Genomic DNA, 13897 nt, shown 5'->3' with positions numbered 1-13897 from the left:
GAACAGGTATAGTTAAGTAGCAGAGTTTGTAAGAGTAAACCTGGGAAAACCACAACAAGAACAGGTATAGTTAAGCAGCATGTTTTGTATGTGTAAACCTGGGAATACCACAACAAGAACAGGTATAGTTAAGTAGCATAGTTTGTAAGAGTAAACCTGGGAATACCACACCAAGAACAGGTATAGTTAAGCAGCATGTTTTGTATGTGTAAACGTGGGAAAACCACACCAAGAACAGGTATAGTTAAGTAACATAGTTTTTCTGCAAGTCCTAAGACAATAATTTGTGAGATGATTTTTTACCCTTTTTTTATTTTATTTACTTATTTATTTATATTTCTAATTATGAAAGAAACTTTATAGTATATATAAAAACACTGTCATACCAATACAAGACCTCTAAGAATCAGTGTGAACTACTAGATCTAGCTATGTTTTGTATGATTACAGCATTCACTCTCCTACTGACATGTAAACAATTGCAGAAGACAACCCCAGAGTTTAACAATGTACAGAAATTTAACAGGTACATACAAGAAATCTCAGAGTAAAACCAATGCAAACTATATACAAGACTTCACAAATAGTAAAAAAAAAACCCTACAGTTTAACATAATACTCTGTGTGTACAAATTCAACAGGAAATCACAGAGTAAATCATATACTGATTGTGTATAGGTCTTTACACGCTATAAGGAAATCCCCAGTTTAACTATGCATTGAAATTTAACAGGTATGTGCTAAATATCCAGAGTAGAGGGCTTTACATACCATAAAGAAAATTTCTGATTATAACAGTGTATTGTTAGAAAAACCCTACAGTTTAACATAATACTCTGTATGTACAAATTCAACAGAAAATACCAGAGTAAAACCAATGCTTACTGTGTACAGGACTAAGTGCTCTACAGAGAATCACTGAGTTTAATACTGTGTAGAAATTTAACAAGTATATAACAGAAAATACCAGAGTAAAACCAATGCTTACTGTGTACAGGACTAAGTGCTGTACAGAGAATCACTGAGTTTAATACTGTGTAGAAATTTAACAAGTATATAACAGAAAATACCAGAGTAAAACCAATGCTTACTGTGTACAGGACTAAGTGCTCTACAGAGAATCACTGAGTTTAATACTGTGTAGAAATTTAACAAGTATATAACATAAAATACCAGAGTAAAACCAATGCTTACTGTGTACAGGATTTGCCAATGGTAACGAGTGTTACATACTGAAGATAAGACATTCAAAGACTACATGAGAATAGTTAGAAAGCAAAAATGACTAATTTCTTTTTAATACAAATATGCTTTGGAAGGTAATTAATTACTAACTTTCACTCATTGTGCCATGCAAGATACTTACTCTATTATTATATGCAAGATCCATGGACTCTGTGGACAGTTTACAGAGGGCATCAATCAAGTGATGTAAGGCTACATCATCAAGGTATCTAAAACAGAAAAAAATACACTTAAGATGCAAGTTGCCAATAAAGCACATTACCAACACAAAGCATGCTGCACCAACTGTATAACCAAACATACAACAAAACCAGACAGAAAAGAAACAGAAAGAAAGTGGGTGACTTACTGGGTAGAGTGCAAGACGTGAGACAAAGTGTCTGCCAAAGGAACGTAACTGGCAGCAGTTAGGAAGAGAGAAGGACAACTGTTACTGACTGAACACCAGCAACAAGATATACCAAAGCCCTGAAACTTCTGTTCCAGTGTTCAATAAATTCTTCTATTTGAGAATTACATCTAAAGCAATTGGAAAAATTGAATCTACAAACTGCTCTTTGAAAGTCTCCATGGTTTTGGCATTTCAAAAACATATCTTTCTGTATTTAGTAATTTTTCCAAAGCTTTCATTCTAACAATATCTAAAATTGAAAGAACAGAGATTCAGAAGTTACAGTTGTTGAGAAGAAATCACAAAACTATTATTATACAAAGAAAACTTCTACTCAAAATCAGACAGATAGCACATTCTAAGTTCTGCTAAAACACAGAGCAAAAATAACTTTTCCATACAGTAGGTTGGGTCAGTTAAACAGATAAATTCTACTTTCACTTAAAAGTTAAAAATAGTAAAAAGAATAACTGAAAATAATTTATTACAATATAAAACTGTTTCCAATTACTTCATATGAGTTAGGATGAATTATGTTTATAGCAAACTACAATAAAACACAGTGAGTTAGGATGAATTATGTTTATAGCAAACCACAATAAAACAAAGTGAGTTAGGATGAATTATGTTTATAGCAAACCACAATAAAACAAAGTGAGTTAGGATGAATTATGTTTATAGCAAACCACAATAAAACAAAGTGCTCATAAATATTTCTAATCTTTATTGAAATACTAACAAATCAGCAAGAGTTACTGCTCATAAACTGCAACTTGTGTAAAAATTTACTAGTGTATAAATATCCAATCACTAAAACCTTCAGTGAAGTGTCTATAAATATCCAATCACTAAAATCTTTAGTGAAGTGTCTATAAATATCCAATCACTAAAACCTTTAGTGAAGTGTCTATTAATATCCAATCACTGAAAACTTTATTGAAGTTTTCATAAATATCCAACCACTGAAAATTTTAGTAAAGCATTTATAAACATCTAGCCACTAAACATTTTAGTAAAATGTTCATCAACATCCAACCACTGAAAACTTTAGTCAAATGTTTATAATTAGTCAATTATTGAAAGCTACAGTGAAATGTTTATAAATAGATCTTTCAAAACTTTAGTAACATTCATTAATAGAAGATCATTCAAAAATTTAATGGTGTTTATAAATAAAAGGAAAATCTAACTTTAATGAAGAGTTTATAAATAAAAAATTATTCAAACATTAATAAAGTATTTATAAATAGAATATCATTCAAAACTTTAATAAAGTATTTATAAATACAATATCTTTCAAACTTTAGCATTTTTTACAAAATAGAAGATCGTACAAAACTTTAGTGAAATGTTTATAAATAACCGATTATTGAACCCTAAAGTGAATTTTTTATAATTTATTTGTTTGTTGTTAAAGGCACACCTACACATTAGGCTATATGGGCCCACCATGGGTATTAAAACCCAGTTTTAGCGCTATAAGCCTTCAGAATCTAACACTGAACCACTGAGGAGTGAAATTATTATTAATAGAAGATCATTCAAAATTTTAGTGAAGTATTTATAAATATTTAACCATTAAAAACTTAAATTTTAAGTGCAATTTTTAAATCAAAAACCAAATGTATTTCAAAATGTGTGTTTTCTAATCATATAAATTGAAAATGAAGATATTAAAGTTTAGAAACATTATAACATGTAAAAACAATGCAGAAAATGGTTATTACCAGCCAATCATATGAAACATAAGTAAGGATCCTTCCATTTGATATATAGGTTAAAATTGAAGTGTTAAGAAGTAGCTAAACATTTAAATGAAAGTTCACTGATAACTATTTAAAGAACTGGTATTATGGTTTCAACAATACCCACTAGAGTGCACTGTTTCTACTTATTTATACATGGATGTACTGTGTCTGTAACCATAACCACAAGACTATGGTGTGTTAAGCTACTTTCAAGTTGTACTGACAGAGCTATTTAACTGCCTTTTATTGGCTTTTCAAGCACATAAAGCAAACTATTTTCTACATTTTGTAAGTTTTATTCTATTCTTTAATAACCCTATCACCATGGGTATCCTTTACTGCACATGACACAAGGTTTTAGTGTCTTATATTCAAAATTTCATTGAACTACTTTTTGTTTATGTTATACTAATTAGTGTAGCTTAAACTCTTAGCTAAGGATCCGTATTTTAATAGTATACAAGTTTTAGGTTTTAATTCTATATAATTCCTGAATTTCCCCTAGTGTGAGAAATAGCCTTCAATTTTGTTTGGTTATTGAGCAATCAAATAGAAAATCAGAAGCATCTGCCACACCCTCTCTTTGATGATTTGTTAATAGTTCTATCTTACGTTTAATTAGATATTGCCTATAACCAATAGAAAGCCAAGGTTTTCATCTATCAAATGACGTAGTATATTATGTTGTGTTCGGAAAAGATAATCGTCAATTATATTAAATGATGAAGGTACACAAAAGCATTAGTATCATCAGAAGTTTCTGTTTTATGACAGTGCATACTCTTAGTTAGATTGGTATATTAAGTTACTTCTAACAATTATTGGGCTCATTTTTCATTTTAATCTGTGGAATTTCTTTTAATCAGAAGTTAATGATAATACTGCTATCATTGTGTTGCTGTAGTTCACTTATAGCTGGTGACCCACAGGATCTGTTCATACACTGGTTTATTTTTTCATTTTGATCTATATACAGTTTCTTTTTATCAGAAGTGAATAAGTGTTTAATTCCTTCAAAGTACCTAAGAATTTTTTAAATACTGATTCTTATTTTTATGTTCAAGGCAATTGGATACTTAAAATATGATCCTTGCACTTGGTGGTCATCTACATCTTTGGAAACAGAAGTTGCTCAGAATATCAATGAGGCATTAAGTGGAAGAAGTGCTGCTCAAAAACTTGATCCGCCACAGAGTATAATGTGAAAAATAACAAAGTATTAAAAGAAACAAGCTCAAAGCTTATCACTTTAGATAGCTACATGGCATTAAAGTTCATGATACCTTTCAGACTTCATTTGTAAGTTTGGCCAAGTTGATAAATCTTCTCTAGAATTCATCCTTTTCACACATGAAACATGCTTTCATCTAATTGGATATGGAAAACCCATATGCAATGCACCACTCATGATATTTGTTATAATTTCTTTAACTTGTTGGTGAAACTAAGCTGCCTGGAAGAACGATGCACTTGGAAACATTACCTACCAACAAGATGAGGCAAACCATTAAAAGGTTTCTAGCAGGCACTTCCACTAATAACAGAATCATAAGCCATTCATTCAGGCAGAAATGCCTGGCAAGATCCTGAGATATTACCAGCAGTTTTGTAGTTGTTGACCTCAAAAGGTCATCAATAATGAGACTGTGAAGGTCCCTGAAATGTCTGCAGTATCTTCACTTAGGGATAGGCATAATATGCTGATTAAGAATGAAGGAAAGCATATGAACACATTCTCTGACAGCTTCTAAAATACTCTTGTACCATTGTTGTCATGGATAATAGCCTATAAAATCACTTACATCTAATTAGGTGATATTAAAAAACTAACAATACATACCATACCGACAAAACCATATCACAAGTATCTCATTCCATGCAACTTATGTTGAATGTATCTCTATTGAAATTTATTTCTGCTAGGACAAGTAGTTATTAAGTACTCATTATAGGATTAAGGTATAGCCATTCTTGTTTTTGAACTGCAGACCAAACATAAGACAATCAACAGCAATCACAGACCAACTCTAGGTCAATCAGCCGATGGTACCCACAGACCAAATGAGGGTCAATCAGCCAACGTTACCCACAGAAAAATCTAGGTCAATCAGCCGATGGTACCCATAGACCAAATCTAGGTCAATATGTCAAGAGCTTACACAGACCAAACACAGAACAATCATTTAACAGTATTTGCAGACCAAATACAAGACAATCAGTCAACACCTCCCCCCCAAAAAACATATAACAATCAGCCAACAGTACATCTAAACCAAATGTAGGACAATTAGTCAATGGTAAAAACATACCAAATATAAAACAATCAGTCAACAACACCCACAGTCCAAATGTAGGACTATCAGTCAACTGCTCCTCCAGAAACAACAGAGAACAATCTGTGAACTGCACCAAGAAACCAAATGTAGGAAAATCAGTCAATGGCACCCACAGACAAACATAAGACAATCAGTCAACAGCTCCCCAAAAAAAAAAGTGCACAAAAATTCAATCAACACCACCCACAGGCCAAACGTAGGAAAACCAGTCAACAGCACTCCCAGACCAAACACTGGCAAGTCAACAGCCCCACAGACTAAACATAGAAGAATCAGTTAATAGCTTCCCAGACCAAACAAAGGCTAGCCAGTCAACAACACTCCCAGACCAAACACAGGTAAGTTAACAGTCCCCACAGACTAAACACAGAACAGCCAGTCAACAGCACTCCCAGTCTAAACACAGGACAATAAGTTAATAGCTCCCACAGACCAAACATAGAAGAACCAGTTAGTAGCTTCCCAGACCAAACACAAGACAATGAGTCATCAGCACCCCCTGACAAACACAGGACAATCACTTTAAAGAACCTGCAGACCAAACAAAGGACAAACAGTCAACAGCACCTATAAAACTAATATTTGACAATGAGTTAGCTCCCCAGAATAAAACACAAGACAATCAGTCAACAGATCCCCAGAATAAAACACAGGACAATCAGTTAACAGCACACACAGGCCCAATGTAGGAAAATAAGTTAACAGCTCTCCAAACCAAACATACAAAAATCAGTTAACAGCTTTCAAGACCAAACATATAAAAATCAATTAACAGCTCCCCAGACTAAACACAGAACAATTAGTTAACAGCTACCCAGACCAAACATACAACAGTCAATCAACAGTGTCTATATAAAAATGATTCAAAAGTACTTGCAGACCAAAAATGTACAATCAGCCAGCAGCATTCACAGACAAAATGTAGGGCTATTAATCAACAGCACCTGTAGACCAAATGTATCAAAATCAGTCAACAGTCCCATTTCATATATCTATGACAATCATCATCACTGCCCACAAACTAAACACAAGAAAACCACATAACAGCACCCAAAGACCAAATGTAGGACAGTCATCTAACAGCACCCGCTGCTTATACATAAGATAATCAGTTATCAGCACTCACTCACAGACCAAATGTAGGAGAATCAGTCACCAGCACCCACCCACAGACCAAATGTAGGAGAATCAGTCACCAGCACCCACCCAAAGACCAAATGTAGGAGAATCAGTCACCAGCACCCACCCAAAGACCAAATGCAGAAGAATCAGTCACCAGCACCCATCCATAGACCAAATGTAAAAGAATCAGTCACCAGCACCCACCCACAGACCAAATGTAGAAGAATCAGTCACCAGCACCCACCCACAGACCAAATGTAGAAGAATCAGTCACCAGCACCCACCCACAGACCAAATGAAGAAGAATCAGTCACCAGCACGTATCCACAGACTAAATGAAGAAGAATCAGTCAGCCTATGATAATGACATGGAGTTACTCTTAACCAAAAAAAAGAAATGTGTCACTTTTATAATGCACACAAAGCTGAAATTATGGAATGTATTAAGCAGCATATCCCAATGCCATCTTTGATTTTCTGACCCATAGTCTAGCACACTAACCACTAGGCCACGTGTATACTGACGTTGAAATAAAAAGGCACAGATCTTTCTGCCATAAATTTAGTTCACAAATGAAAAATTTAGTACTTCAATACTAAATACATCATGTACTTGATTACAATAATAGCCTTACTGTTAATTTTATATCACATTCTGCTCATATTAAAATTATTTAAGTTAAAAAAACATTTATAATGTACAAATAACTTCATTTAACACAATAATGTTTTCACAAGTTTAAAATTTGGAAAATTTATCATATCACATTTTATTAAAAAAATATTTAATAATATTTAATTGTCTCATGTACTAGAATACTGTTTTTTGTTCCTACATTATCTGGATTAGTTTGTGACATACTGACTATTGACATCTTGTTTTACTGTCTGAAAATCTATTGAAAGTCAGTACAAGAGGCAGGTCTAATGTTATAATGACAGTAGGAATTGGCATAAATACATTTAATTGGTGGCAATGCTAGCCAAGTTGACAAGTCACCAAGTGAATGTCGAAAAGATCATTTAGTACTGTACTTCTAATGTTTGGAAAAGCAGCTATGAAAAATATGTACAGAAAAGTCTAATAATATGGAATAACTTTCATTTATTACTAACAAAATTAATTTGACAAAATGGCTTATATGTATAGAAAAGTCTAGTAATATGGAAGAACTTTCATTTATTACTAACAAAATTAATTTGATAAAATGGCTTATATGTATAGAAAAGTCTAGTAATATGGAATAACTTTCATTTATTACTAACAAAATTAATTTGACAAAATGGCTTATATATGTATAGAAAAGTTTAGTAATATGAAAGAACTTCCATTTATTACTAACAAAATTAATTTGACAAAATGGCTTATATGTATAGAAAAGTCTAGTAATATGGAAGAACTTCCATTTATTACTAACAAAATTAATTTGACAAAATGGCTTATATGTATAGAAAAGTCTAGAAATATGAAAAAACATTCATTTATTACTAACAAAATTAATTTGATAAAATGGCTTATATGTATAGAAAAGTCTAGTAATATGGAAGAACTTCCATTTATTATTAACAAAACTATTAGAAGTTGTAACTAGGTATAAAAATATATTAATTAATAATGATGATTCAATAATTATGAATAATGAATTTGGACAGTGTTTGAAAACTAACCTTTTTCTTGTTTTTCATCCAATATAGACATTTTATAGATATTCATTCAATTTAGCATGTGATTCCTAATTTTTATACAATATATTTTTTCAATTATTTAATATTTTTAGATAAAGACAATGCATTACAATAGCAAAAGCTAAATTCCTGATAGTTTACATTTCATATCACTTACTGTGAGCTTTCAAAGAGACGGGAAAGCATAGCAGATAGCACAGGCAAGTCTGCCATGACAGCTGTTGTAATAACAGCATTAGGAGTCTCTGTAGTACGGCCTGCTTTTAAACTTCCCCCAGTTGATGGTTTCAAACCAAGGATCCAAACCAAGTGCTATAAAAGAGGGAATATAAAGAGCTAAAAGAAACAGTATACCTGCTGGTAGAACAAACTTTTCTATCACCTGTAGTCCATATATAATGAAAATTTATGTGAGAAAGTTTAAAAAGAGAAAACAAAAAACTTCATTATTGGTTTTAAAACTCTCAATCGTCTAAACAAAATATGAACAGCTGAGATAAGAAACAATTTACCTGTCACCTGTAGACCATACTAATGGTTAAAAAGCCCAACTTTGGTTATTTCATGTCACCACTAAGTAAACAACTTTCTCTACATGAAAAATACACATTACAAAACTAAATCTTTCTATAAATTTTAAAAACGTCTGGTTAATGAATACTGAAACTGAAACCTACCTGTAATGTGGTGAGAACCAAATGCCATGCTGTCCCCAGTATTGACCCATGACAATGGGCCAAGCTTAAAATTGATCTCATACACTGCAAGTTTTTTGCTGTCAACTGTAAACAATATTTTAGAACATTAGATCCAAAATTACAGAAACATATTTTGAAATACTTGTTTACAGAATTTCACACAAAACTATTTGAGTAGCCTACCCTAATTTTTAAGGAATAGACTAGAAGCAGCTAAATCAACACTATCCACCACCAAATTTTGGGCTACTCTTTACAAATTAATGTTGGATTGACTGTCACATTATGATGCACTTACAACTGTGAGGAATTTATTATTATATATTTATTTTGATATTGATGTTTGTTTAATTTAAATTTATATTTAGAAATGTATATAACTTATACTGTTAAATATGTTTTGCAAAACTCCCACCTATTCTTTAAAGTTGTAGAAGATTCTTGAGTATAAGAATCAACAATATACGTGTGTAAGTAAACACTATTGTAGCATTTGTGTTGTTGCATAATCTGAATTTTTGAGAAACTCTCCACACGCCTATAAATATAACCAATATGACACGCCTAAAACAGTATCTATTAATCGTTTGCTATAGTCGGTGTGCCATAAACTTCGGAAGCTATAACTGTAATTATTATAACAATTATTAATAGTGAAATGTCAGATATTTGATCAGGAACATTTATAAATTTTGAACATTACAAACCATTTAACTTCAATGGATTCACATCAGATAGTAGTACTTTTATGAAAACATTTCCTAATGTCATTGGTAGAAAAAAAATCGCTGTGTAATCAGTGAGGGCCACAGAGCTAGCTAGCTCCCCATAAAGTGAATTGTACCTACATCAACTCGAAATTAACTTGCTCATCAAGAACCCTTGATAAGACATCAAGGAAGTTCCAGACTAGAAAGAAGACTTTGTATTGCTTGTAAGTTTGTGGAATTTTTGTATATAAATCATTATTTGTACTAGCTGTTTGTAACAACTGTTACTGTAAATTGTATTATTGTTTGTGCATTAAAACATTTGTATAAAACAAAGAAAACTGTGTGTATCAATTTTGTTGGCAAATTCGATAACGAGGAACCCACTTTGAGACTGATAATGCTTGGAGACGGCCTGAATGGGTAATGAAGAATAACTTTAATATAAGTTTAACATAACAGCAAATGTACAACGTTTCAACTAGGTTTTGTCATCAACAGGTACAAGTAGTTTACACTGACACACACACACACATATATATATATATATACTGTATGGAACAAAGAGGTCACATGACTGGATACTGTTGCACGACTTAGAAGAAATATCTTGGCACCCCTGGGTGTTGGTTTAAAGTATGGTTGTTTTGTTCAATTGATTTTTCGTTTGTTCGTGTTTGGTTCTTTATTTAAAATCACTTTGTTTCTCCAATTTAGAATTCTGGGCAGTTATTACATGTTATTTTGTAAATAACGTTGGTATTGTGTGATTCTAAATAATTTTTGTTTAGTACCAATTTTAATTTAGGGCCAAATTTTTGAGAGAATTTAAGATTTAAAACCAAAATTAACCATAAGAACACACACACCGGCCTCTCCTGGAATTCTGCTCATGACACCACACAAAAAATCAATACACTGAAAAAATCTCATAAACACAACCACAAGACACTGTTCAATGGACTACACAGATGAAGAAATCAATCACATAAAGCATTCCTTCATCCACGTCAATAAATTTCCACCAGCTATTGTTGAAAAACTGTCCAACATTCCCCACAACAAAACTCAACTCAACTCACAAACAAAATTGATACTAACAAACCCAACAACAAAACATTACATTGCAGTTTTGGAGGACTAATGTACAAAAGTAGCATAGATGAAAAGGAAAATATTTCAGAAAACTTCTCTCCTTTGTCTTCAGGTCAGCTTGTACCAGTTTTGGTTGAATTTATATGCTATCTGGGAGAACTTAGGAAGATGTGACATGATAGGTTGATGGTTCCATTAACATTGGTAGTGAAACGAGTAATGACATTACCAACTGGAGATTTATGCCTGGAAGTAAGTTGTGGCTATTATTACTCAAATCACCACTTGTTTCACCAGCCATGTTGCAAGAACCTCCAAACAACCACATCGTTCCTATATCAATCTTGTCAGAGTACATATACAAATCCATGCAAAACTGGTGACAAAACTGGAAAAAAACAAACATAAAGTAATCAACTCATCATATCATGGTCTAGTCCTCTACCTACTTCCCATCTTATCCATCTGAAAGGAAACAACAAGTAATCAACTCATAATTGATTAGTTGATTACTTGTTGTTTCCTTTTAGATGGATAAGATGGGAACTAGGTAGAGGACTAGACCATGATATGATGCATCATATCATGGTCTAGTCCTCTACCTAGTTCCCATCTTATCCATCTGAAAGGAAACAACAAGTAATCAACTCATCATTGATTCATCATATCATGGTCTAGTCCTCTACCTAGTTCCCATCTTATCCATCTAAAAGGAAACAACAAACATCAAGTAATCAACTCATCATTGACTCATCATATCATGGTCTAGTCCTCTACCTTTACCTAGTTTCCATCTTATCCATCTAAAAGGAAACAACAAACATCAAGTAATCAACTCATCATTGACTCATCATGCCATGGTCTAGCCCTCTACCTAGTTTTAATTTACAAGATACCAACATCTCCACTACAGATCAAACCACAAAGCAAGGTATCATCGAGGGATTTACAACGAGTAAAAAAATATTAAATACACAAAGTTAAACTACTAAGAAAACATTTCAAGCTAAGATACAAAGAGAGTCCATTAAACAAATCTCTAAAATCAACAAATTCCTGAAAAATCCAAACAAAAATAATACCCTATGAATGTGGTGAAGCATACATATGAGTTAAAAAAGAAAACCAGCAAAACAAAAACTGATATAATATGCAAATACAACAAGACTTTTCTGTCCATAAAAACCAGAACCAGTTATTGCAGAATATTCACCAACTACAAGACATGATACAATGAGAAGAATATAAAACCCCTGACACCAAACAAAACTGAAAACTTATAAAAAAATAAAGAAGGCCTTAAGTATCAAAAGAGAAAACCCAAAGTATAAACTGAGAATAATGTGTGTATAAAAACAAAATTTGGATCTATATCCTACGATCAAAAGAAAGAGGGAATTTTCCCCATGTTCTTCATAACCACTCAGTAACAAGGAAAAATCAGGAATCCTCTACCATGACCATGCTCCAACACCATACTCCAATGGACAAAAATTTTCACAAAACATTAAAAAAATGCCAAACCCTTATACACCTAAACCTGACAAAAGAAATTAATGCAGAGTTCAAAAAATCTCAAAGAAACTTTAGGCAGGAGAGGATCCACTCTATCATGACAAACATAATTCCAAAACCATCCATGAAAGAACACCTTGTCTGATGACAGAAATAGTTCTGGAACCACAGGGCACTTTACATTAAACTGACTCACCATAGGTTTTAGATTATGCAGTATCTAGAACAGTGTCTAAAATTACGCTGACTGATCATAGGGTGATAATTAAAGTCTACCTAGAATCATGAAATGCAGATCACGTGACAATTTAAGTGTAAGAACAAATTTTAAATATAAAACTTACCATTACAGGTCCTTGCTGAGCACCAATAGGTAGAGATGCTGTTGGAAGAGGTGTTCCCACAGCAACAACCTGCTGTCTAATCTCATGAGGATCGGAACCACCCAAGTACATACCCAAAGATGGATGTCCAGCAGAAGGAGTTGAGGAGCTATACTCCTGACTGCCCATATGTGCATGACCTTCAAAACAACAAATTATTTTCAATATTAAGTCTTTCAACTAAATGTTAAAGATAATATTAACTTCTGTAGATATTCTTTAAAAACAGTACATCATATAATGGTCAAAAACCGTAAAAAAACAACATACAAGTTCCTTAGTGTACTTTTAAATGAATGTTTAGAACACTTTTAAAATTACCTTTAAGATGTGATATTAATCGTTCAGGAAAATATGTAAAGAAATTACAGAACATGAATGATACTTTTAAGGAAAGTAAATCAGAACTTATGTCCAAAAATACAGTATCTGTAGTCCTTTATTACACGTAATGTTTACAGAGATTAAACTACATCCAGTATCTGTAGTCCTCTATTCATCATAATGTTTATAGATATTAAACTACATCCAGTATCTGTAGTCCTCTATTCAACATAATGTTTACAAAGACTACACTACATCCAGTATCTGTAGTCCTTTATTACACGTAATGATTACAGAGATTAAACTACATCCAGTATCTGTAGTCCTTTATTACACATAATGTTTATAGATTAAACTACATCCAGTATCTGTAGTCCTTTATTATACGTAATGTTTATAGATTAAACTACATCCAGTACCTGTAGTCCTTTATTACATGTAATGTTTATAGATTAAACTACATCCAGTATCTGTAGTCCTTTATTACACGTAATGTTTATAGATTAAACTACATCCAGTATCTGTAGTCCTTTATTACACGTAATGTTTATAGATTAAACTACATCCAGTATCTGTAGTCCTTTATTACACGTAATGTTTATAGATTAAACTACATCCAGTATCTGTAGTCCTTTATTACACGT

The 13897-nt window shown here is 32.5% G+C and overlaps 1 protein-coding gene across 1 annotated transcript in view; it reads right to left on the bottom strand.

The window, feature by feature from the left end:
* The window catches only part of LOC106473520 (protein MON2 homolog), a 53440-nt gene extending 40374 nt beyond the window's left edge, over positions 1 to 13066 (bottom strand). Inside the window, exons 1-5 of the mRNA XM_022401940.1 lie at positions 12891 to 13066; positions 9206 to 9310; positions 8686 to 8840; positions 1595 to 1642; positions 1367 to 1454 (exon numbers count right to left, since the gene is read on the bottom strand). Coding sequence (XP_022257648.1) covers positions 1367 to 1454; positions 1595 to 1642; positions 8686 to 8840; positions 9206 to 9310; positions 12891 to 13058 — 564 coding nt within the window. The 5' untranslated portion in view covers positions 13059 to 13066. The remainder of the gene's footprint in view (positions 1 to 1366; positions 1455 to 1594; positions 1643 to 8685; positions 8841 to 9205; positions 9311 to 12890) is intronic.
* Between the last annotated feature and the right edge of the window lie 831 nt (positions 13067 to 13897).

The sequence above is a fragment of the Limulus polyphemus genome, unplaced genomic scaffold, assembly GCF_000517525.1.
Source record: "Limulus polyphemus unplaced genomic scaffold, Limulus_polyphemus-2.1.2 Scaffold6246, whole genome shotgun sequence".
In the NCBI taxonomy this organism is placed as follows: Eukaryota; Metazoa; Arthropoda; class Merostomata; order Xiphosura; family Limulidae; genus Limulus; species Limulus polyphemus.
This window is presented reverse-complemented; position numbering and strand designations above follow the sequence as displayed.